Source organism: Peromyscus californicus, unplaced genomic scaffold (assembly GCF_007827085.1).
Source record: "Peromyscus californicus insignis strain IS unplaced genomic scaffold, ASM782708v3 Scaffold_5__1_contigs__length_169319896, whole genome shotgun sequence".
Lineage (NCBI taxonomy): Eukaryota > Metazoa > Chordata > Mammalia > Rodentia > Cricetidae > Peromyscus > Peromyscus californicus.
Window position 1 is genome coordinate 19,925,515 of NW_026294573.1, and position 26,528 is coordinate 19,952,042.

The window sequence follows — 26,528 nt, forward strand, 5'->3', positions numbered from 1 at the left end:
CCTCAGTCAGCAGATTTTTGTTGCTGGTGCCTTTGTCAGGAAGGCCAGGAAATTGAGTCAGTAGAGCTACAGACTGGGGACTTGCATCTCATCTCTTAAAGGACATTTATGATCCTCTCTAGGTATCCATGGTGATTGGGCCCAGGACCCCTATGGATCTCAAATTCCAGGAATGCTCGAGCCCTTACCTGAAATAGCATGCTATTTGCAGAGGGCCCGCATTCATCCTCTCAAAGTCCTTGGATTGCCCAACAGCAGAGGCTGTGTTCTGCTCCCTCCTCCAGGAATAAGAATCCCTGTGCATGGTCAACACAGACATGCTTTCTACCCCTCCCTCCAGGGTGGAGCCCACACTGGCCTCAAATTCCTGCCTTCAAGTGTTTCTCTTGCCTCAGTGTCAGGATTACAGGTGGACCCCGTCATGGCCAGTATTTTTTTTTTAAGTGTGTTTTCAGTCTGCAGTTTGTTGAATATGGAGTCCAACTGTGTTATAGGCCTGTGTGTGTGTGTGTGTGTGTGTGTGTGTGTGTGTGTGTGTGTGTGTGTGTGTGTGATGTTTGTTGTGCACTCAAATGCATTGGGTGGGTGCCTATATGCTCAAATTGAGAGACCAGAGCTGGATGTCTCTTACTGAACTGGAAGCTTGCCCTTAGCCTAGGCTGCCCGGTCCGGGACCACCACCTACCTCTGCCCCACCGAGTGCTGGGGCTCCAGGAACCGCAGCCACAGCCAGCTTTTGATGTGGGTGCCGGGGATCTGAACTCAGGCCTCATGCTTGCAGAGTAAGGGCCTTACCCACCAGCCCTGTCCTACTGTGAAATGACACAGGCTGTGAGCATGGTCACAGACACTTGTAGTATCAACTACTCAGGAGGCTGAGCATGGTCATAGAGACCTGTAGTATCAACTACTCAGGAGGCTGAGGCAGAAGGATTACTTGAGTGTCGGCATTCAAAACCAGCCTGGGCAACACAGTGAGACCTTCATTTTAAAATAAAAATAACTACATGAAAAGTACAGGTAAATTAAAAGAAGGAAATTATACCGTTCATGGGTTAACCCCTCTGAGAGGACATTGCTAATGTTTTGATGTATTTCCTTTTTTCATGCATCCATATGTAAACACATTAAACTGAGTTACACTATTTGGGGATATTTCTCGACGTCACAGGTGTATATATACTTACTGTGCTCCTAACTGCTCTTCTACTACATCATTTCAGTGGCTGCGTGGCATTACATCACATGGAAGCCAGAACTGAACCACTTCCGTGTGGCTTGACGCACCACACTCTATTTTAGGCGATGCTAGAATAAACACAATAGAAAATCTTTCACAACACTCTCAATTATTTATGTCCCAAGAATAAACTGGGTTTATTTGTTTTTTTAATATTACATTTGTTCATTTGTTTTATGGGTGTGTGTGTGCACGCACGTGTGTCATAGTGTGCATGTGGAAGTCAGAGGGCAGCTTCTGAGAGTGGGTTCTCTCCTTCCACCATGTGGGTCTCAGGGGTCGAACTCAGGTCATCGAGCTTGGCAGCAAGTGCCTTTACACACTGAGTCGTCTCGCTGGCCCTTTAGGAGGAGTGGGTTATGAGTGACACTGTTGAGTCAGAAGGTCACACATCCTTCTGAGTTAATCTGGCATTTCAGAGGAAGTTTGCAGGGTTCGGAACCTCGCTTAGGGACCCTGAGCTGGGATTTCATTATGGCTCCTTAACTCTCCTTAACTATCATGTGGAGGGTTTAAAACAAGCCATTCACCCTTGCCCTTCATTCCCTGTCTATAAAATGGAAACAATTGAGTGGCCTCAGAGTACCAAAGAAAGGCCCTTTCCCTGCATCTTAAGGGGGAAGCTGTCATCCAAGAGGTAGAAGGTTCTGGAATCTGGAGAATAGTTTGGTCTGTGCTCCTAGTCCAATGCTGTATATGCTCTGTCCAGATCGACTGTTTCCCTCACTCTCGCTGTATTAGTCAATTCCCCCTCGTGGAATAAAATGCCTGAGATAATCAACTTAGAAGAAGAAAGTGTTCTACTGAGGTTACCCGTCTCAGAATGGTCTCAACTGGGCTCACCGTTTCAGTGGGCTCAACTGAGCTCACAGTTTCAGTGGTCTCAGACCATGCTTACTTGGCTGCTGCTTTGACTCCATAGTGATCCAGGACATTGTGGAAGGAACACATGATGGAAGAGAAGCTGGGATGCAGAGGGGAGGGAGCAGGGGATCCCAATGTCCCCATCAAGTCCCCCCACCAGTGACCTACCTCCTTTCCCCTAAGTTCCAGCTTTTAAAGGTTCTACCATCTCTCAGTAATACCAAGACTGGTGATCAAGCCTTCAACACATAGACCTCTGGGGATGCTCCAGGTCCAGGCTATGGACATTTAGCATGTACCATCCCACAGCTCCCTAAAGGGTGGTGCTGATGCTGACAGCTGGTCCTTCTCGGTGGGGTCTGCCTCTGGACTTGGAGGTGACGCTGACTGCTTTCCCCCTCCTCTTCCCAAGGTCACCTGACCACAGTGACAGTCCTTCATCCCCCTACCATCTGAGGAGCAACACTGGCTTTTTATGAACACAGAAATGGACAGAGGCTTTGTCTAAGGCCACAAAGTCAGCAATCTGGGAGCCTGGCCTTCCATCCAGGCTGTCTGGCTGCAGAACCTTGCCTCTTCCCAATCCTGTCCCCCAGCCTTGACTCCACCCAACTCGGACTCAGTGCCCTTTGACCTTTCTTGGCAGGTGTTCCGAGTAAAGGCCATCAAGTTGGGTGAGAAACTGCTGCCCGCCTTCAACACACCCACAGGCATCCCCAAGGGCGTCGTCAACTTCAAAAGGTGAGGTGCCTTGTGACCTGGTGGCTGTGCTCCACCCCCATTTGTGGCCCTGAGTGGTGGCCTGATGAGGAGTCCTAGGGACCGTTGGCAGACGGAATGGAGTCCTAGGGAGTCACTTTCGTCTGATTTGAATTTTTCTGGAGGTAGGAGCTGAAGCATGAGAAAAGTATTATTCCTATTTTTTGCGTGGTAAGAACTGACCTTTGTTAAGTACTGTCCTGGACAGGTATTGGTTACCAAGTGTAGGGTTTGGGCCACCCAGGCCTGACCTTCCAGGGTGGGAGAGACATTTGTTCCTCTGCAAATAACGCCCGGCACTGTTGACTCAGAGCCTCCAGAGTTGGCCCAGCTCCCTCTCTCCTGAGGTAGGACTCAGCAGCCTTCAGGCAGAGCATTCTCCTTGTGAACTGGTACTCAAGGAAGCTGAGGGGCTCTGGGCCTTGGCCCTCCCGAGGACAAGAATCCTTCTGTAGGACCCTAGCCTTGGCTCTGATGTACGTGAAGGAAACCCCTAGAAGATACAGAAGGCAAACGGTCATGTCCCCAAACACCTGCAGCTCTCTGGGCCATGCATGACATACCTGAGCCGGGAGAGAGGCTGGGGAAATCCATGCTCCCTGACCTACCTGAGCCCCCATCTGGGGTACCTCATGGGAGTGCTGGCCAGGGGCCTCTGCTGGGCTCCACCCTCCCTCCTGTCCTGTAGCCTTGGTGGCTTTGACCACCATGTCCCCCCACTCCAGCCAGTGCCTCTTTTACCTGCCTCTGGTGGGAAGCCTTCCCGGTGTCCTCACCAAAACTTCCCAGAGGCCAGGGCAGCCGTGAGGGCTGACAGAAGTCATCCTCCACACCAGACTTGATGCCTCAGAGAACCACACACAGGCCTGGGCTCAGAGTGCTTCTCCGCAAGACGGAAGTGACCCACACCCTCACGCTGGGTCTGGCACAGCCCCAGGGCCCCTCGCTCTGCTGCGGCCCCCAGCCTCCCGACTCACCTGTGGTCCCCCGTGGAGCCTGGTCCTGCACAGGCTCTAGGATTACTGGCACAGGCATGGATATTTTTAGGCTGCTTGCTCGCCATCGAGATATGCTGCACGTGCATATTTCCTGGCATCGCTCACTTTCATATTCTGGGAAATAAGTGATTGCTAAAAATGGGAGGGTAGCAAGGACGCAGCGGCCACGCGCTACTGCGAACGCTCCTCAGAGATGACCTAGTAGAGGGCTGGAGCTAGCCTGCTGTTCAGCAGGCCTAGTTCCGGGCAGCAAGAGGGCTAGATGAGTGCCACTGGCCAGCATGGAGGTGGGTGCTCACCTCTGTGCAGGAGGCAGTGATTGTGGCCAACCCAGGGACCTCTGACTGGATGAGTCTGTCACTGGCGTGCACATGTGCATAAGCATGCACATACATGTACATGCCTGCACAAAACACTCCTGCTTCTGCCCATGCCACTAGGAAGGGCTCAGATATTCAAACTGGTCCTTGTCGTGCTATTCTCAAATCCATACGTGGACTCGTACATTCATACAAATGTACCTTCATGTGGGTGTGCTCCCTCTAAACATGCCTGTTGTACACGCCTACATAATTACCAACAGCTTTGGCGCACACAGTGTGTCAGGCACTCTGTGAGCACACAACAGAGAACCTTCCTTTCTAACCACTGGGACCTGATTTTGCCAGGAAAGAAAATGAAGCTCAGAGAAGTGCAGTAACATTCCCGAGGTCACACAGCAACCAAGTAAAGTTAGGCTTGGAGCTCAGCTCTGGCTGTAACAATTGCACCGTACACAGGAGGTTCAGCCAGGTAGCAAGGGGTACTGTGGAGCAGCGAGCCTCGCCAGGGGAGAGGAGGGGAGAGGAGGGCCGATCTATCTCACTGTTGGTCCATTGGCTCACAGAACTGCTCGAAGGACCCTCTCCTTCCAGGATGCTGCTCAGCGGCATGCTCTGGGTACTTCCAGTACCTAAGATTTGGATTTGGATTCAGTTCTATCATGTGCTGTGTGACCTTGAAAAGGTGTCTCCCCCTTTCTGAACCTAAATATTCCCACCCAGGAAATGAAGATCACAGTATCTGCTAGTAGAGTCGGAGGTGAAAGTGAAATAAGTCACCAAAGCCACCTGGCTCCCATTAGAGGTTTATTGTCACCTACATATGCATAATTACATGCTGATAAAAATGACAGTCACGTGCATGATTGAGGCCTCACAATAACTCTGTGAGGCTGAGTGCCTGGGTTTCAGGAAGGAGAAAGCTGAGATCTAGCGAAGTGGTGGACCTCTCCTAGGGCACCTGGTCTGGGGCATAGAGAAAGCCAGAAGCCAGGCAGAGTGACAAAATGCCCCACACTGTCATCCTCCCTACTGCCCGAAGCCTCTGGGGCTGTGACTGTGAGAGGCGGGAGAGAGAACAGAGAGACCCGTGTGGTGGACAGTGAGGACAAAACGTAACTGGAAGACGGGAGGGGGTGGTGGCACACGCCTTTAATCCCAGCACTCGGAAGGCAGAGGCAGGTGGTCTACAGAGTGAGTTCAAGGCCAGCCTGGTCTACAGAGTGAGCTCCAGGACAGCCAGGGCTAATAGTGAGAGGTTGTCTAGAAAGAAGAAAGCTAACCAGGGACTGGGGCTTTTTATTTCTAACTTATGAAGCATCGGCTGATATCACAGGAGGCCCTCCAAGCTCCCCAGCTGCAGGAAGAAGGCTCACTTAATCTGGCGGACCCCCCTTATTGCCTCTGGGGAGCATGAGGTGCGTGGGGGGGGATGTGAAACCAGAAGGCCTGGGTTGGAATCCCACCTCCTGCGGTCTCTGGTTATGAGTACATCATAACCCTTGACGACCTGTTTCCTCCTTCGAGTACTGGGGTTAACCATGCCTGTGAGCTTCCGGTACAAGGTGAAACCACCCCCTGGAGCAGCCAGCCTGACCGAGTGGCTCCACAGACAGCAACCTGCCCAGCCTGAGCCTAGAAATACACAAGGGGACAGAGGTGGGCAGACGGGACAAGGGGTGTGGCAGTCTCTGCATTGGTGGAAGTCACAGTCCTCCATCTGCTTCCAGGAGCTGGGACTCACCTCAGCTCCCCTGCTTTCCAGGAAGACCCTTGCTGAGCAAGAGCAGAGCTCAGAGTGGACATTGAGGCCCCGGGCCTGCACCAGCAGAAGTGTGGCCCCTGGGCACCTCCCTACCCCACACTGCCTTCCCAAGTTTTCTCCATCTCTGGAGACGGATGTACAGCAGCCAGTTCCTAGGCATCACGAGAGCAGAGGGGCCTCCAAAAGGCACCACAGCTACCCCACAACCTGTCCAGGGGAGACAGTCACTGCACTGGCCCACCCTCCCCCCATCCTAACTAACTCTCCACAGAATGTCTGTTCCCCTGGAGTCATAAATATCCCATGGGATATGTGTATGGACTCTGGACCATATGGAGAGGCAGCCTCTTGCCCACCTGCCATCCTCACTCAGGACCAAGTCCCCACAAAAGCCAGAGGCTGGGAGGCAAGGGCAGTTGTCCTCATTCTGTTATACAGATAGGGAAACTGAGGCACACAGGGACTTGCCCGAGGGTGCCAGCTAAGTGGCGCTGGACCCTACACCTGGTTCCAGGGTGCGGCCGGTGGGAGGGCTGCAAAGTACCCCCTCACAGGGCAAAGTGGTGCAGGCAGCGGCCTCCCCCGGGGCTGGCTCAGCTCAGCTTCCTGTGGGCCCAGCTGCCGCACAGACTGGTGACTCGGGCGGGAGGGACCTGACTGTGGGCCAGAGTCTTTGTCTCTAGCAGGGAAAGTGGGGGGATAACGCATGTGCTGGCGCTGAGGTTTATTCCTAGAGTGCTGGGCCCTGAAGTGGGCATCAGAGCCTCCTGTGAGCACAGGGCGGAGAACGCGACTGATGTGCTATAAGACGTGCAGTCTCACGGGGCACTAGCGTTGGCTGGGAGGGCCCCGTCTAACCTCCAGCTCCCTTGAGTCCAGCAGTTCTAGGGCTGTGGTCACACCTTGTAGGTTCCAGGAAACCCCAGGCTGGGGCTATTTATGACCTTCAGTAGAGGGAAAGGCAAAAGTGTATGTGTGTGCATGGGGGGGTGTCTCTGCTTAGAACTGCCCTCTTCAAGCCTAAAGATGGCCATTGAGTGTCCTGTGGGGCCTTCATGGCACCTGACCACACCATCGGCGTCACCTGCAGATTTCACCGTATCTGTGTGTGTCATGCCTTGAGCCCCGAACACTCCAGAGGCTGCTTGGTAGGAACCAAGACTGGCGTGGGTTCAAATCACCTTCAGTAAGTTCCGTCCTCTCACCAGCCCCAGTGCCCTCCACATAGTGGGGGCCCAGGAGGGCTAACTGAGATGTCTAGCACACCACGCATCTCAGCCCAGGAGCCAGCAGGGTGACACAGCTGATGTCTTTTCAGCGGTAGCTGGGGCTGGGCCACCGCGGGCAGCAGCAGCATCCTGGCTGAGTTTGGATCCCTGCACTTGGAATTCTTGCACCTCACTGAGCTCTCTGGCAAGCCGGTCTTTGCAGAAAAGGTGAGCTTCCCCTCGCCCTCTCCCCAGGCAGGTCCCCACACACAGCAGAGGGGCAGAGGGCGAGTGTCTGCAGTCAGGACAGACACACCAGGACCCCCAAACACCATTCTCACAGCAGTTCCTGGTGGAAGAACCAACTGTGCCCAATGCCAGGTTGCAGGGAGGGGAACGGAAGCCACCAGAACTCTGCCAGGGAGGTTTGTGCTGGCACATTGGCTGGTGGCAGATCTGTGAGCTGTGAAATCTGGAGACTGAGGGAGCCAGGCTCCTCATACTGGCAGGAACAGGCGGTGGTGTGCACATGTACCCTTTCCAGGGACATTTAGCTTTTCTGTGTGTGAGGTCCGCCTGCCTTTCCCTCCCAGGTGCCTGTCTGGCTCAGGCTGGCAGAGTGGTTCCTTATCGCGGCTCCCGGCTGCCCAGGGCTACGTGGGTGCTGAGAAGTGGCATCCAGATCACTGCCCAGTCCTGACAGTTGTCTGTACCTGGCCCTGGGAAGTTCTCTGGAAGGGCTACAGCCAAGGAAATGTCTGGATTCAGAACTAATCCTGAATCCAAAGGAAGGCAGTGTACACAGGCCCCGTTCAGAGCTCCCCGCCCCCCCCCCGAACAGCATTTGGGGGTCCTGCTATCTTTCTGAGATGGCTTCGCACCCCTCCCTGGTGGCGCTCTCTTGTGTCGCCAGCTGTTCCCCAGAGCACATCCACCACCCGCACAGCTGGAAGGAAACAGGCTGGCCCCCGGCCCCGGCCCCGGAGTCTGCATGCTCGTGTGAAACCCAGTGCTCTTTAATACCAGGTTTGGGACCACTGTGTCCTTGAAGTGGGACTCCACCAGAGTAGAGAAGGTCAGGACAAGCTTCCCACCCTCTTATTGGTGTCTCTGACTTCTCACTCTATCCTTACCGGTCCAGGGTGTGGTCAGCTGTTCCTCTCAGATGAGTCTAATCTCACAACCCAATGCCATGCTCTCTGACCCTTTGCCCAGGCCAGACTCCTCAGGAAAGGGTCCCGTGGGTGCACACTGACCCTTGCCATGTCCCGGGCATATTTTATATTAAGCCTCAGCAGCCTGGGGGTGGGAGGTTCTGCCAACCCTATCTAACTGAGAGGTAGAGAGTGGAATGGCCCAGAGAGGCTAAGTAACCTGCCCAGGGCGGCCAGCAATGAGACAGCAGGGAACTGGGCCAGGAACTTTCCAGCCTTTTCTTCCCTGGGCAGATCAGTTTAGCCAGCTGCCGGTGCACCTCCAGACTCCCTGTCCCTCTATCCCTCTCCATTTGCATACTGAAGCTATTTTCAGCCCCTAGTCACACCTCCCACAGAGGAGATTATTAGCAGTCAACAAATGGGCCCAAATTCTTCCAGCACCTTGCACCCTCCAGGGCAGCTAATACAGCCTGCTTCCCTGGGCCCCACCAGGACAGGGGAGTGTAAGTCAGGCCCAAGAATCTCCCTCTCTCTGTCTCTAAAGAACAGGAAGGCTGACAGCTCAACTTCCCAGACACTGCCCCTGCCATGCCAATTCATGGGTGAGCAGGCAGCAGTATGGTCCTGGAGACCTGCTCTCCCTGAGGGTCCCATTCTAGTAGATAGCTAGAAGTTCTCAATTGTGTCTCTCACCACGCAGCCTTGGGCGGGGTTAGGGGTTGCTGCACGCCCAACCTCAACTAAGTGTCACTGTGTGCTCACCCTCTGGGTCTGTACTGGACTCAATGGCTGTTCCATGCAGGGTAAGGAATACGGGTCCAAGGCTCAGAGAAACTTGATTAATGCCCCCCCGCTCACCACATGCACATCACTGGATCGGAGATGGAGCTCTAACAGTGGTGTTTGCCTAAGATGCAGGAAGACCTGGGTTTGATCCACAGCACTCAAAAATGTGGTGTTGCCTGCCTGTAACCCTAGCACTCAGAGTAGAAGCAGGAAGATTCGGAGTTCAAGGTCAGCCTGAGCTACCTGTCTCTTTTTTAAAGGAAATTTAGTGATTATAAAATAGCTGCTGCCAGCTGGGTGGTGGTGGTTCACACCTTTAATCCCAGCACTCAGGAGGCAGCGGAAGGTGGATCTCTGTGAGTTCGAGGCCAGCCTGGTCTACAAAGAGAGTTCCAGGACAGACAGGGCTACACAGAGAAACCCTGTCTGGAAAAACAACAACAACAATAGCTACTGCCGCTTCTCTGAACCTCCTCCCCCAGAGTGGTCTGCCCAGGGGTGGTACTGTCCCGGGCGGAGCCGTCAGCAGAGGGCTGGTGGGTCAGGCCCCACTTGGGCACATCCCACCATGCTCTGCGTGGGCACAGAGTCTGTGGTTCTTTCACTGTCCCCCCTTCACACGAGAAAGCTTTAAGCCCCATGTGCATCTGAACCATTTGCTCCGTCCTCGTGGGTGGGAACTGAGTGCCTTCTTCAGGAAAGTGACTGTGCCTGGTGTTTCTCACAGGTCAAAAACATCCGCAAGGTCCTCAGGGAGATTGACAAGCCCTTCGGCCTCTACCCCAACTTCCTGAGCCCAGTGAGCGGGAACTGGGTGCAGCGTGAGTACCAGCATCCTTGCCCTCATCCCATGAGTTCCGATTCGGGCTTCCTGAGCCCGAGTGGGCACCGGCTGAGAGCCAGAGACTGGCACCAGCTCCTGAATTCACCTGCCTGGACAAGCCAGTAACTGCGTATCCGACTCCTCCCAGCATTCTGAGCATCTGCCTTAGTTAGGGTTTTTATTGCTGTGAAGAGACACCATGACCACAGCAACTCTTATAAAGGAAAACATTTAATTGGGGCTGGCTTACAGTTTGAGAGGTTTAGTCCATTATCATCGTGGCGAGAAGCATGGCAGCGTGCAGGCAGACATGGTGCTGGAGAAGGAAGTGAGAGTTCCAGATCTGGATCCACGGGCAGCAGAAAGCGACTGTACCACACTGGGCATAGCTTGAGCGTATATGAGACCTCAAAGCCTGCCTTTACAGTGACACACTTCCTCCAACAAGACGGCACCTACTCCAACAAGACCACACCCCCTGTAATGCCACTCCCCAGGGACCAAGCATTCAAACACATGAGTCTATGGGGGTCATTCTGATTCTTTTTTTTTTTTTAAGATTTATTTATTTTATTTTATATGTATGGATATTTGCCTGCATGTGTGTGTGTATGTGTGCACGCACCATGCCTGGTACCATGGATCCCCTGGAACTGGAGTTACAGACAGTTGTGAGCTCCCATATGGATGCTGAGAATTGAACCCTGGGCCCTCTAGAGAAGCACCTAGTGCTCTTAACTGCTGAGTCATTTCTCCAGCTGCAGCCATTAAAACCACCAAAATGTCCATCTCTCGCAGAACCTCTGCACCCCCCTCTGTGTTCCCCAGACTCGAAGGAATGTCCCACTTAGAGCTGTCACTCAGAAGTGACTACAGGAAAGGCCCTGTGACATCCCCCTGGCCACTTTGATCTGGCTTTCCACTTCCAGCTTTGATTTAGACAAAATTTTAGGCAGGGCCAAACTAGGTAGTGATCTGAAAGCCTCTCTCTCATCACCATATCTTAAACTTACCCGAATCAGTACCAGGTTTTTCAGCTTTCTTTGTTTAAAGAATTAACCCTGGCTGTCCCAGAACTCACTTATATATCAGGCTGGTCTCAAACTCAGAGATCTGCCTAACTCTGCCTCCAAAGTGCCAGAATTAAAGGCATGTGCCACCAGGCCTAGCTGTTCAAAGACTTTATTTGAGACAAGGTCTTCAGGTAGCCCAGGCATCAAGCTTGTTAGGTAGCCAAGGCTGGCCTTGAACTCTTGATCCTCTTGCCTCCGCATCCCAAGTGCTGAGATGACAAGTGTGTAGTACCACGTCTAACAACTTTCAGCCACACAGCTGTCAGTCACCCGTGGGCATCATTCCCAAGTCCCGCCCACTGATACAGAATGGGATGCAGAGTTGACCAGTCTCCTGCTGTGCTCACACTAGAGGGGCCAGGCTCTGAGAGAGGCAAGCTGCAGCTCTGCTCTGGCTCATCTCTAAGGCTCAGCCATATGGTCACTCAGCAGGAACTATGTGTGTGTCTGTCTGTCTGTCTGTCTGTCTTCTAGTGTTCTCCCTCTCCCTCCCCCTCCCCTTCCCCCTCCCCCTCCCCCCTCCCTCTCCATCTCCATGTATGTGTATGTATGTGTCTGTCTATCTGTCTGTGTCTGACTTCCAGTTGTGCTACATCCATCCTCATGTGTGTATGTGTGTGTCTGTCTTCTACTTGTGCTACATCGTCATGTACATGCACGTCTGTCTGTCTGTCCGTGTCTGCCTGTCTTCCAGTTGAGTTACATCCTCATCCCCTCTCAGTCCCTCTGAGTCTTGGTTTCCGGGGAAGAAGAGAGTGGGGTGAATTCATTATGAACAACCAGGAAGGCGCTTGGGTGTGACAGTCAAAGCTGCAGAAATCCTCCAAAGGTGATCTAGGTCATCCCAAAAGAAATTAAATTCAAGCAGGGCCTGATGGCCAACAGAGACTCCGGACAGCATCTGCCAAGGCCTTTCCTCCCCAGCCAAGCCTCTGCCATGAGCCTCTCCCATCAGCAGGCACAGAGGCGGCCCAGGAATTCCACCTAAGAATTTTGTCATGATGCCCTCACCACATGCAGTCTCTTAACAATCACGGAATGTGAAATTCTCAACCAAAGCACACGTCCAGTGAGGAGACAGGCTGGAATCACAGGTTATGACCACGGAGGGCAAGGGCTTAAGAACAGTGTGTACAGCCTGGAGTGGGACCTGGCAGCCTGGGATGGCCAGCACGCCCCCAGGAGGCTCCCACCGTCCAGGGAATCATTTTCTTTCCAGGATGTGTGGGCAGTCGGTCACGTGTGTGAGACTATTCCATGCTAATAACGGATGAGTCGGTGGCCTGCTGGAGAGCAGAGGGAAGGCTGGGCCTGCTGGCCTGTCAGGGCTGCCTCCTCCTGGCTTCTGCCCCAGGTCATCTCAGGTTCTCTGGACTTTGTTGGGCTCTGTTGGTGTGATTATATCTTTTTAGCAGCTACCCCACCCCCACCTTGCCTAAGCTGAGCCCATTCCCACTGTTCCCTCCCCCGGATTCTCAGAGTGGCCCTGAGGCAGCATGCTCAGGACAACTACTCACACATTTGCAACAGAGGGCAGGTGAAGAGGAAAAGGGTTAGGGGCCACAGCTTAGGTCACCCAGCCTCTGCTCCTGTCTGTTTCTCCCTCTCCTCACACCTGGCTTCAGCCTCTCAGGGGACCCAGCCCTACCTACAGTATAGACTATGCCCAGGATAATCCACCAGGCTGCAAACACACACAACACACACGGACACAGACACACAGACATATGCCACATGGACCCACGCATTTGCACAAACATACCACACACAGACACACAGACATATGCCACATGAACCCACAAATATACACAAACATACCAAACACACACACACACACATACACACACAGACATATGCCACATAGATGACCCACACATAAGCACAAACACACCACACACATACACACACCAGACACAAAGACATAAACCACACATACATATGGACATATGCCACATAGACCCACACATATACACAAACACACCACACACAAATATATACTACACATGCATATATACAAGCACACACCACACACACACACACACACACACACACACCACATAGTCACACACACATACACAAATACACCAATTACATATATATATACCTACACCAGATACATATACATATATACAGACATATGCCACACAGACATACACAAACACACCATACATACTGATTTACACCATAGACTCACACATATACACAAACATATACACCACACAGACCTACACAAACACACATATACCACATATACCCATACATAAATACAGCCAAAACACACACCACACACATACACACAAACATATCACATAGACCTACACAAACATCACACCACATGCATACACACAAATGTGCACAAAATGACACATACACCATATATATACATACATACATACAAACAACATACATACCACGCACATGCACACGCGCGCACACACACACACACACACACACACACACACACACACACACACACACACACAATGTACATACCACACAAACACACCACACCGCTGCAGCATTGGCCCACCATCTCCAGACAGAGAGGGATCTCAACCCTCCCTTCCGGCTCCCATCACCTAGATCTGCACAAATCAATTAAGTTTTCCTAGGGTGCTCTGTGGCTGGGGTCTGACCTGTGACTCATCTCACTCCACTTTCCCAGCATCTTATGAAGGGCCAGCATTCACTGCTGGGTTCTTCAGATGGCAGTCATACCTGTGACCGGTCTGCCACCGAATGTAGAGATACACACACACACACATACACATGTACACGTAGACATGCGCATGTATGTATATACATTATTATATACTTCCTAGTATTTTATTAAATTATAAATTTGTAATTAAAAAAAGAAAAACACAGACTGAGAGGAACTCCAAGGATGAGCCGGCAGAGCCTTGGGAAGGAGCCCTGAGCATCGCTGCCCTCTTTCGATTTCTAGTCCAATAACTTTACTACAAAATAGTTGTTCTTCATCCATTCTTAAATCTCAAGTGATTTTTAAAGAAAATCAGCCCTTTACAATTAATAACCAGGGTCCTCGTCATCATCCTGCTAAGGCCAGATGGATTATGCCCCCAAGGACCCTGTGCGCGGACGGATACAGGACGCCTGCCTCAGGAGGTCCTGGTTCCCGCTCGGGTCCCTTCAGCCCACCCAAGTTGGACTGGGTGGCAGCTGAGCAGACGTTGGCTGCACCCCAAGCCCAGCTCAGGCCGTGGAGGTCAGCATTTGAACCTAGCCAACGATGACTCTGCTAATCCTTCTTGTCGTCTTTACCTTGCAGACCATGTCTCGGTCGGAGGACTTGGGGACAGTTTTTATGAGTATTTGATCAAGTCCTGGTTGATGTCCGACAAAACAGATATGGAGGCTAAAAATATGTACTACGAAGCCTTGCAGGTAAGAGACGTTTCCTGCCGCCTGCCGAGTGGGCAGCCACCAGTCCTCAGAGCCCTGCGTGCTGGGAGAGGCCACTGAATGGGCAGGGAGTGACAGGCAAGGCCTCCCCAGCCGCACATACCTCCCCAGATCCTGGGGACATCTGCGTGTTCCTCCCCCACGCCCAGAAACCCGGGCTCAGGCAGGTCAGGCCATTTGTCCAAGGTCTCATAGAGGAAGTGACAGACCGATTTAGGAAGCTTAGTTTAAGCCCTCCCCCAACAGTCTCTGGGCCTCAGCTAATGTGTCAAAGCCCACATGGCAGCCAGGATCCCTTGGGGCTCCAAAGCGAGATCTTCAGCTGTCATTCTGTAAACCAGCAGTGACACTTGGGCAGGGAGAGAGTGGCGTCCAGGACGTGTGGGGCATGCACCACTTCTCTGCTTGTTCTCCCCAAGTGGGTGCAAGCCAAGATCCAGAGAGAGGAGGACGCTTGCCCAAGGCCACACAGCACTGAGCCAGCGGAGTTAGTGCTGCTGCTAGTCTCTTCGTGGGGTGTGGAGTGAAGAGGGGTGTCGGGCTGGAGTGAGTCCCTCCTAAGGGGGATATTTAGAACAGACAAGGGACTTGGCTAACTAGAGCGATGGGTGCCTTTGAACCCAGTAGGTGGAAGTAGGTGGAAAAGCAGGGGCTGGAGTTTCGGCTCAGTGGTTAAGAGCACTAGCTGCTCTTACAGAGGATCTGGGTTCAATTCCCAGCACCCACATGGTGGCTCACAACTGTCTGTTCCAGGGGATCTAATGCCCTCCTCTGAGTTTTCTGGGCACCAGGCATGCACATGATGCCAGACATACATGCAGGCAAAACATTCATACACACAAAGTACACGGTAGTGGTGCACGCCTTTAATCCCAGCACTCAGGAGCAGAGGCAGGCGGATCTCTGTGAGTTTGAGGCCAGCCTGATCTACGAAGGGAGTTCCAGGACAACCAGAGCTATTACACAGAGAAACCCTATCTCAAAAACCAAAATAGTAATAATAATAATAGATCTTAAAAGATTTTATAAGAAAAAGAAAAAGCATGGAGAAGGCTCTGGGCCTCAGTTTCCCCATGAAGTTAGTTGGATTCCTTGTCCCATTGCCTTGCTCTGGAACACCACCTCGTGTCCTGTAGTGTGAGCTCCTGTTCCCCTCTGCCCTGCCTCTAAATCAGTTCTGCACACAGTAGCCATGGGGCTGGAGATGCTGGCTCCTCTCCTCGCCACCTCCCCTTCCTCCTGGAGTTAATCGTGGCCCCCCTCCTTCACCCACCGGGTCCTACCTGATTGGGACCCTGTCAATCACCAGGACTGCGTCACCTCACTCTTGCCCCTCTGCTTCCTCAGGTGAGGAAGTTCTCACCTCAGGGCCTTTGTACATGCTAACCCTCTACCCAGAATACCATTCAAAAGCCAGGTCCTTTAGACTCTTCTCTCATGCTGCCGAAATGACCTTCCCAGCCTCTGTATCACACGCCCAGGCTTATTCTCTTCTTCACTTGTAACAGAATCTGAAATGATTGCTTACAAACATTTGCTCACCTAATCCTTGCTGATCTTCCCCAAATACAATGTGAGTTCTCTAACAGACAATCCTGTCTCCTTGTTTACCCCATAAGCCTCACTCCTGAAGCAGACCGGCATTGGTAGGCATACAGTAGCTGTTATATGAACAAGTAGGTTCTGAGTGATGGATAAGAAGAATGAGTGAGTGACTGGATGAATGGGTTTATGGGTAGATAGATGTGAACAATTGTGTTGAGGGATTGAGGGGTGGATGGGTGAGTTGGCAGATTGATATAAATAGTTGGATAGATGGACAGATGGATGGATGGAGATATATAAGTGGGTATATGGCTGTGTGGACAGATATGAACAATTGGGTGGATGAATGGATGGATGGATGGATGGATGGATGGATGGATGGACGGACGGATGGACGGATAGACAGACAGATGGATGGTTGGACATACGAGTGGATGAGTGGATTGGTGTGGGCAGTCCGATGGGTAGAGGAAATGGGTAGATAGGTAGACAAGTAGGTGGTTGGCCTGGTAGATAGATGGGTGGGTGGATGCATGAGTAGATTGATATGAACACTTCAAACAGTTGAGCAGATGCATGAATGAGTTAGTGGGTGGATGGGTAGATAGATGGATGGACCAATGGACAGATGAATAGATGGGTAGAAGAGTTGGTGGGTGGATGGATGGATAGATAGATGGACCAATGGATAGCTGAGTAGATGGGTGGATGGGCAGACAGATTGATGTAAACAGTTGAATAGACAGATGCATGCATAGACGAGTTGATGGGTAGATGGGTGGATTTAGATATGAATGGATGGAGAATTGATGAAGAGATGAATGGGAGATGGGTGAATTAATGTGAGCAGATAGATGGATATATTGGGGGAGGAGTTAGATTGATGTGAACAGTTGGATAGATGCATGGATGGGTAGATGGATGGTCTCTAAGCACCGTTTGATGGCCTAAGTCTGCCTGGAAATGGTAGTGCTTATAGAAGCATAGTAAGACAGACTGTTGGAGCCATGGGCCTCTTCAGCTATGGACCCTGCCCGGCTCCCTGGTGCCAAGCTCTGTCATGAAGCAGTGCAGCTCAGCTCACTCCATCTTGGCCCTGTCTGCCCTTGGCTTTGGCCAGCGTTGCCTGTAGGAGGATTCCTTTCTTCTCTTCCTACAGCTCTCCACAGAGTAAACATGAAGTTAACGAGTGTAACTGTCTCCCGGCCCTTAGGGCACACTGTGGCTGCAGCTTCAAGGGGAGAGATGGCCATGAATTATTAAGCAGTCTGGGAGCCTCAGAAAGCATGGCTGAGCAGAGAGACCTCAGCTCCACATTTGATCTTCTGTAAGGAGCCCGGGGCCCTAGACCCTGAGTGAAGGGCAGGCCTCTGGCAGGTCTGGGGCTTTGAAGAATATTCTAGTGGTCCTCATCCTTGCTGGCACGTTGGAATCACTTAGGAGACTCAGACCCCTTCCCAGACTGTACCCCATTAATGGCACCAGAATCTCTGGGATAGCCCAGGGATGATTCTGTAGAGCTTCCCAGGGATCCCTGTGGGAGCAAGGACTGGGACCCTGCAGGCTCAACCTGGGTCCAGTTGGGATGGGTGGGAGGATTCAGGACACCCCAGAGATGCACCCTTGAGACTCACAAAAGGAGAGCACTTAAGGAAGCCAAGGAGGGCCTCGTCACTGTGACCTCCTGCTCAGTCCCTTTATTAGCTCCATCTCAAAGATAACGAAACCGAGACTCAAAAAGGCCTAGTCACACCACGGCAAGAGCCAAGGCAGGAGCCGGGGCCTACCAATGCTAACCCTGCTGTTCATGGCTGCATTGGCTGCCTGCAAGTCACTTGGGCCCCTGCAGGAGAACTCAGGTGGGCTTCCCAAGAGGCATTGGCAGGAATTGGCTGGGACAGGCACCAAGCTGGGTCACAGTGCCCTCTCCTTCAGGCCTCACCACCATCCTGTGTGTGAGCTTCCATTCCCATTCTACAGATGAGCAAAATGAGTCTTCAGAAAAGTGGGAAGTGGCTCAGAGGCACCCAGACCCCCCTTCCCCAACCAAATTCAGCCCCTCTGTACCACGACTTGAGCCTAGCTCAGGCACCACCACCACCACCACCACCACCACCACCACCACCACCACCCCCGTACCATGTCTTGTGGCTTTAGGCTTTAGTTTGGGCTAAGGAGATGATGGTTCAGGCTATAAGGTGCTTGCCGCACGGGAGTGAGGACCAGAGTTCTTCCCCAGAACCTCCATAAAGAGGCCAGCATGGTGGGGAGGCAGAGGTGAGAGTCCCGAGGGGTCTCACTGGCCAGCTGGTCTAATCAACGAGCCCAAGATCCCAGTGAGAAACCTTGTCCTCAAAAATCCAAGGTGGACAGCTCTTGAGAAACACCTATGGCTGACCCCTGGCCTCCACATATATGCGTACACATTACAAACGTACCCAGACATGCGCCAGTGCAGACATGAACATGCACATATGAACACACACAGAATGAAGCCTGGGCTTCTCTCTCCACCTCTGCTTGTCTCTGTCAGACACCGATCTGTAGTTTCCTCGGGGAGGCCGTTACTCACCCCGGGACTCACCCAGCCTGTGGGAGGGAGTCTAGAAGGTGTTGTTTCCCAGCCCTGGGGCATGGCATCCTGGCATCTCCCCATATGTCTGTTTCATCACATCCAACACGTAGGTAGGTTCTGGGACCCTGGATTCACCCAGATGCCTGCCCCCTGCAGTGACCCTTAACAGACCAGCTGCTGGGACCACACTCTACCCAGGAGCCAGTGCTGAGCCTGGAGCAGCCCCGCCTAGCAGCTGGTGGCACTCCAGGCCTCAGCACGCTCCCCACGTGGAGCTGGTACCCTAGCAAGGTACCTCCTCAGTCCCTTTCCCATCTGCCGCTCAGCAAGGGTCCCACAGCCAGACCCCCAGCCCTGGCCCTGGCAGGAGAGGAAAAGGAAAAACAGATCCAGAAGCCAGCACCGGCTTCAGGCGCCAGGTCCTGGTTGGTGGCTGACGGCTGTGTCAACAACGCTCGGATGGAGGGATGAGGCACTGACTGTAATCATGTTCCAAGTGGAGAGGCAGGAGGTGGGCGTAAGAGGGCTGACCCCTCCAAGGGCCACAGCATGCTGCTTCCAGGGCTCAGAACCAGGGCAGAGCATATACAGTCAGAGGCAAGAGACCTCTCTGACCTTATTCTGCAAGCAGAGCAGCCATAGCTTCATCTCGAAGCCTCAGTTTACCTCTTCCTGACCGCTGGTCAGAGACAGTCACCCCTATGTGCATTTGATAGAGACCTCTGCACCCAGAGGTCGGCCCATCCACAGTGTACTGTGTCCCCAGCCCTCGGGCATGGAGGAGGAAAGGCCACTGAGGCTGGGATGGGCCGCAGAGACTCACGGGCAGCATTTGTTGGGGACTCTGACACGGCACCGAGAAAGCGTTTAACCTGCCCAGTGCCACACAGCAGAACTGATAGAAAAGAGATTTGAACTTACAGAACGTGTGCCCGGGAATCAGTCTAGAAAACCAGTCACTCCTTGGGGTCCAGATCAGGGTGCCTTTGAGGTCTAGTGGAACCTTCTTCCAATGGTGCCAAGAATCCATTGGGGTTGCACAAAGGCCTATGATGTGATCCAATCCATTTAAGAGTAGACTGGGGCAGGGGGAGGCTGGAGAGACGGCTCAGCAGTTAAGAGCACTGGGTGCTCTTCTAGAGGTTCTGAGTTCAATTCCCAGCAACCACATGGTGGTCACAACCATCCGTAATGAGATCTGGTGCCCTCTTCTGGAATGCAGGCGTACATGCAGATAGAGCAATCATACTTTAAAAAAAATACATAAATTTTTTGAAAAAGTAGCTAGATGAGCATGGAGAATGGGGACAAAGGCCCAGGAATGTTTCCATGGATATTCAGCTAAAACCAGGACTCATGGGCCTATGAAGGCCAGCTCTAGACTGTGTGGATGGCACCCAGCTTCAGAGTTCCTGGAACTATTGGCAGAAGGCACCCCAACATCATGAGTCATTTCTCAGGAGCCCCTTTCTTCTAAAAGGAGCCTGCAGCGCCAGCAGAAGGAGCTCCCGTGGGTGATGAGGGTGAGCCGATCCTCCCACGCCCGGCACAGAGGGAGAAAGTGCCGCTGAAGCCCTGGACGGGGCAGGGATTCATTTTCTGATGAGACACGGGGGCCTCCCTCCCACAAAGACGCTTAGCCACAGGAAGGCTGGGAACTCCAGTACCTTCTGGATGCTGGAGCCCATACACAGGCCAGCATCTCCGGGCTAAGCCCTTCTAGCAGAGGGTGCGGTGGGGGGAAGCTTCGCTAATCTTTATTTATTCACTGTGATGACTGTTGAATCTGGGAATCAGGTTTGCATAACAGGCATTTTTACCTGTGGAGCCATCTCACTGGTCCCCATTGTGAAGACTTTTTTTAAGTGTTCTTTAAAACATTGATTTTTTTTTTTTTTTTTTTTTTTTTTTTTTTTTTTTTTTTTTTGGTTTTTGAGACAGGGTTTCTCTGTGTAGCTTTGCGCCTTTCCTGGAACTCACTTGGTAGCCCAGGCTGGCCTTGAACTCACAGAGATCCACCTGGCTCTGCCTCCCGAGTGCTGGGATTAAAGGCGTGCGCCACCACCGCCCAGCTGACCTTTTTTTTAACCTTTAAAAATGTACTTGTTATTTTTATTTTATGGGTGTGTCTGTGTACCGTGTGCATGCAGTGCGTGCAGAGGCCAGAAGAGGGCGTCAGATCCCCTGGAACTGGAGTTACAGATGTTGTGAGCTGTCATGTGAATTCTGGGAATGGATTTGGGGATTCTGGAAGAGCAGCCAGGGCTCTTAACCACTGAACCATCTCTCCAGCCACAACATGTAGATTTAAAAGGCCCGTGTGACATCCTAGCTCCCAGCAGGACCCCCCACTGGCTCTGGGAGGCAGGACCCTGCCAAGCAACCTGCCACTGTTTCCTTGTGGCTCACTGAGTGTCCCCCCCCCCCCCCCCCCCCCGCGTTTTCCTCCTTACTCTCAGGCCATAGAGACCTATTTGCTGAATGTCTCTCCTGGGGGTCTGACCTACATTGCTGAGTGGCGAGGGGGAATTCTGGATCACAAGATGGGACACCTGGCCTGCTTTTCGGGGGGCATGATCGCCCTTGGTGCTGAGGATGCCAAGGAAGACAAGAGGGCCTACTACCGAGAGCTTGCAGCCCAGATCACCAGAACATGCCATGAGTCCTACGCCCGCTCAGGTAACCCTGCAGGGGAAGAAAGCAACAGCCGATACCCAGGCTAGACATCAGGAAGCACCGGCCAGAGCAGCAGAGCAGTGAGGGGTGGGGAGCTCTTATTACCATCTCCCCTGGGAAGTTACTAGACTGAGAGGCACGCAGACCTGGTACTGATTGTGGTGTGTCCAGCACTGAGAGGTGGCACTACTGACACCCCCCCGACTCCTGGCACAGATGGGGAAACTGAGGCTCAGTGATGACTTACTTGGTTAAGGTGCCACGGGAGGCAGGGATAGGAGGGTCCTCCCTCACCCACGGCAGATTGACACCTGAGCTCGGCAAATCCCCTGCCTGCAAGGGTACCTCTGCCCATCCTCTGCATGCGGCTCTCACCCCATCTCTGGCCACTCTTTGATTCAAGGCCACCAGCCAGCTTAAGAGCTCCGTTTACATACACCTGGCACTTAGCCAAGCTGTCAAATAGTCTAGGGGTATGAGCCGCAAGCCTCACTTTACACTTGGTGAAACAGTCAGCCCAGAGAAGGGGTACAGGCTTAGGGAAAGTCCCTCCAAATGTGAGTGGCTGAGCCTGGCTGAGAACCAGGCCCTGATATCCAGTTACACACACACACACACACACACACACACACACACACACACACACACACACACACCATTGTGCCCCTCTCAAAGTGTACTGCCCAGTCTCAGAAGCTGCCTCTCTGAGCCACAGTCCTAGCCTTGGGTGGATGAGAGGCTCCACACTGTGCTCTGAGCCTCTGTTTTCTCCTCTGTGCATTGGGGAGAACAGTCTGCAGCTGCCCGAGCCACGCCAGATTCCACGAGCCAGCATCCAAGCAGCCCCGCAAGAAGAGGCTTTGACGTGTCTGGGGGCTGGAGCTGGTTCCGAGTGGGTCCTAGGAAGTCATATTCGTGCTGGGCCTGAAATCGGGCCTTCCATTCTTTTCACAGCGGGCCAGGGCCATAAACAAATGGGAAATCTCAGGAATAATAAAGAGCTGTTTGTCTGGACAATCACCCAGAGCTGTAAAAGGCAGCCGCTTAATCGAGCATATTGTCCCAACCAGCCCGGCTCACCCGCCGCTGTACAGCCACTACCTCCCTCATCCCATTAGGAACTTGGCGAAAGCACTATTTCCCGGTGGCAGAGCCTTGGTGCCATCTGAAAAGACTGGATGGGGGCCGGGGGGTGAAGAGGCTGAGCCCAGTTGACTCCTCTTCTGAGAAGATAAGCCTCCAAAGTGCCAACAGGCTCAAGAGGAGACCCCCCCCCCCCACCCCTGGGGCCTCCTGGGTGCCAAGGCCAAGCAGGAGGGGGTGAACAGACACAGCCTAGCTCAGCCGTGACTCACTGTGTGGCCTTGAATCAAAGGCTCAGCCTCTCTGATCCTGTCGCCATATGTGTGAGAGCAGACTTGCCCTTAGCAAAAAAGAAAGACAAATGAAGGATTGTGACCATGTAAAGGACCCAGCGGAGGCCTTGAGATCACAAATGGAGGCTCTGCTGTGCTTTTACAGTTTGGGTCCTGCAGAAAACAAAATGGCAGCAGACTGCCCTCACACCAAACCTGGACCCATCAAGGCAAGCGCCCTCTGCCTTGGCAGGTACTTTCCCGGGCTCCTGCCTTGGTTAGGGCTGCTACTGCTGTGATAAAACTCCGTGAACAAAAGCAACCCAAGGAGGAATTTATTTAATCTTACAGCTCTCAGGTCACGCCCCATCACTGAGGGAAGTCAGGGCAGGAACCTAGAGGCAGGAACTGAAGCAGAGACCATGGAGGGGTGCTGCTTACCAGCTTCTGCCCAAGGCCTGCTCAGCTTGCTTATATACCCCAGGACCACCTGTCCGGGAAGACACTGCTCCTCTTGGGCTGGGCCCTCCCACATTAACCTTCAATTAATACAATACCCTACAGACTTGCCTCCAGGCCAACCTTAAAGACACAGTTTCTCAACTAAGATTCCCTCTTCCCAGATATGTCTAGATTTAGTTGACAATAACCAGCCCTGATCCTCCAGTAGCTCCCGCTCGGTGTTTTCTTGGGTGATGTAGGTGTGTGAAAGGGGGGGATTGATGGAGGGACTGGTGGTACATTAGGACAGTAAAGGGCCTGGTATGTCCTACAACCCTACCTTTTTTTTCATGGGAAGGGGTTGAGTCAGGGTCTAAAATGTAGCCCTAGTTTGCCTATAACTCAGTATGTAGACCAGGCTGGCGTCAAAATCAGAGAGACCCACTTGCTTCTGCCCACGAGTGCTGGGATTCTAGGCATGCACTACCACACCCAGCTAAACTGCTAAATTCTTCAAGCTTCAGTGAGCTTGCTGTGGAGGCTGTGCACAGCTTGGTGCAGCCCCAAGAGGCAACTGGTAGGCCTACCCCAAACCAGCACTCAGCCTCGGCCCGCCAGGCATCCAGGTCCATCCTAGACAGGGTCCACAGAAGCGGGAAGTGGGGGTTCTGACGGTTCTTGCTCATCTGTTCCCACAGACACCAAGCTGGGGCCTGAGGCCTTCTGGTTCAACGCTGGCCGAGAGGCAGTGGCCACACAGCTGAGCGAGAGCTACTACATCCTGCGACCTGAGGTGGTAGAGAGCTACATGTACCTGTGGCGGCAGACACATGACCCCATCTACAGGGAGTGGGGCTGGGAGGTGGTGATGGTGAGTGGGGGGTAGTGGGTGTCCCTGGGAAGCCACCGTCAGGGGCTTAAAGCCTCTGGCTCGGGAACTATAGGATGGCAGCCAGGCTGGCCTCTGGCCAAGGAATAAGATAGTTGTTCAGGAGGCTGCAGAACCAAGAGCGCAGCTCTGGGAAAGCTTCCCTGAGGCAAGGCTGAAATTACTAGGGAGGGTCTAAGTGTGTATGTCCTTGGGGACAAAGGACACCCCAGTACCATCTAGTTTCTGTGCTCTGGCCCCAGAGCCTGAATGAGTTGCTTGAGATGCCTCTTTTGAAACAGGTCACCCTGTTTCACTGCCATCCAGCAGCTCACCCTGATCAGTCTCTAGCCATCCCCCAGACCCCATGGTCTTTCCTCCATCCCAAGCACTAGTTAGAAACCTGGCCCTCCTAGAGTGTCTTAGTCACTGTTCTACTGCTGTGAAGAAGCACCAAGACCAAGGCAACTCTTAAAAGAGAAAGCATTGACTTGAGGCTTGTTACAGTTTCAGAGGTCTAGTCCATGGTCATCATGGCGGGAAGCACGGTGGCAGGAACGATGCTAGAGAAGTGGATGAGAGCTACATCCTGAACCACAGAGAGAGAGAGAGAGAGAGAGAGAGAGAGAGAGAGAGAGAGAGAGAGAGAGAGAATATGAGAATGAATGAGAGAGCAAAAGAGACTGGGCCTGGAATAGGCTCTTGAAACCTCAAAGCCCACCCCCAGTGACACACTTGCTCCAACCAGGCCACACCTCCTAATCTTTCTCAAAGAGTTCCACTCACTGGGACTAAGCATTCAAATATGTGAGCCTGAGGGGGCCATTCCTGTTCAAACCACCACATAGGGGTAGACAGCAAAGACAAGTGTGGTGCTTCCAGAAAATTCTCTGTCTCTCTTCCCACAAGCCCCTGTGCCCATGCCAGCAAGGAGTCACCTGCTTGGGGACAAGCTATCCTTGCTCACACTCAGGGTGGGGACTGCTTATGTTTAGGACCCATCTAGGCTTCTGCTTCCTTGAAGCCCTGGCTCTTGACCTTCAAAGGCCAAATGTTTTGTGCTCATGTGCATCACCAGAGCAGAAAGGGGGCCAGTGTTGGACGTAGCGCAGAGCAGCGGCAGGCACAAAGGGCCCCCCCCCCCCAAAGGCATCTCAGCAGTACCTCCCTCTCTCTGAGTCACAGCACCATATCTAAGGTTGGGATCAAGAGGGCACCGAGGCAAGCTACAATTCCAGTAAGATGTGTTAGCTGTAGGGGTGCCAGGGTTCTGAAGAGAGTTTAGCCCCACAGACATAGGGGGTTGCCCTGTTAGAGGATTTTGAGAAAGAGGAAGGCCCCACACCACGTAGTTTATAAGTAGACCGTGATATGCTCTTGCAGTCAGATTTCTAAGCGGCAGGGAAAGAGGAAAGATCCATCTTGCCCTTTGTGACCGTAGCCACAGCAGGTGGCCTGTCATCCCCAGCAGGATGCCTAGGCCACCGACCCTACAGTGTACAAAACTGCATTTCTGTATAGAACAGGAAGCACACACACACCCTGACGCAGAGACCTCACCTCCAGGCTTCTGGGTCTGCTCTCTGGATCCCAGTGGCCCCTGCAGATTGCCAGCAACCATGCTTGACCTCATCACCTCTGCGGTGAAAGTGTTGGTCGCCCGGTCACTCAGGTCCCTGGAAGGTGGAGAAGCCTGGACTAGACTCAGACCAGGGAATTGCTCAGACGGGGTGAGGGCGATATGGGCTGGCTGATCCTGGGAGAAGAAGCTGGCCTGGACTCCCAGGTGGCCAGCCAAGGATCGGGAGCTGTGTGTTAAAGCCCCGGCCACCAGGCATCTCCTCCCCACACTAAGGCTGCTCCCTTCCTCCAGGCCCTGGAGAAACACTGCCGGACAGAAGCCGGCTTCTCGGGGATCCAGGATGTGTACAGCAGCAATCCCAACCACGACAACAGGCAGCAAAGCTTCTTCCTGGCTGAGACGCTCAAGTGAGTGCAGATGTCCCTGGGTCAGGCCAGTGGCTCGGGAGTCAGAGAGAGGGAGCCCAGGTGGGGTGGAGGCTTAGGGTCCACACAGCAGACTGAGCTCCGGCTGGGCCTAATTCTTCCCAAGAGCCCCAGCACTGACCACAGAGGTTGTTTTACAAGCCCCTTCACCTGGTCCTTCGCCACTCAGCTCTTCGAAATAGTCACCTCCATGTGACATTGATAGTGAGCCCTGGTAGGGGCTGTCCCCCTGTGACCTGTGCAGCCCGGCTTGGAGTGCTTGGCAGGCTCCTGTCTGCTTCGGGTATCTGCCCTACTCTCCTCGCACTAATGGTCCCTTCCAGTAAAGTCCCCACACCGGAGGCTGGGGTCCCCAGAGCCTGGCTGTGTCACTGCGGCAGGAATTGAACTGTAGCTTGGGAACCCGGTGAGTTTGGGCAGGTGCAGACCCTAGGCCTCCTGACCAAGAGTGAGTCTAGGTCCAAGTCTTCAGGGCTCACAGCAGGGCAGTCAGGCGAATGAAACAATGGATGCGGGCCAGGATTAATCAGGTCTTCTGACCCCAGAGCTCAGAATCCCTGTGCTTCCCCAGGACCAGCCCTGGCAGGTGTGGGTGTCCCCTCCTGTGGCCCTCCTTCCCCCCAGGCACTAACCCCTCTCCTG

General features: G+C 53.0%; 1 protein-coding gene across 2 annotated transcripts in view; it reads left to right on the plus strand.

Annotated features, from left to right (window-relative positions):
- Man1c1 (mannosidase alpha class 1C member 1) overlaps positions 1-26,528 on the plus strand; it is a 149,835-nt gene that overhangs the window by 121,143 nt on the left and 2,164 nt on the right. For both annotated transcript variants that reach the window (XM_052718255.1, XM_052718256.1), the window contains 7 exons: positions 2,751-2,845; positions 7,265-7,382; positions 9,825-9,918; positions 14,286-14,401; positions 20,999-21,218; positions 23,710-23,882; positions 25,753-25,868. In XM_052718255.1, coding sequence (XP_052574215.1) covers positions 2,751-2,845; positions 7,265-7,382; positions 9,825-9,918; positions 14,286-14,401; positions 20,999-21,218; positions 23,710-23,882; positions 25,753-25,868 — 932 coding nt within the window. The remainder of the gene's footprint in view (positions 1-2,750; positions 2,846-7,264; positions 7,383-9,824; positions 9,919-14,285; positions 14,402-20,998; positions 21,219-23,709; positions 23,883-25,752; positions 25,869-26,528) is intronic.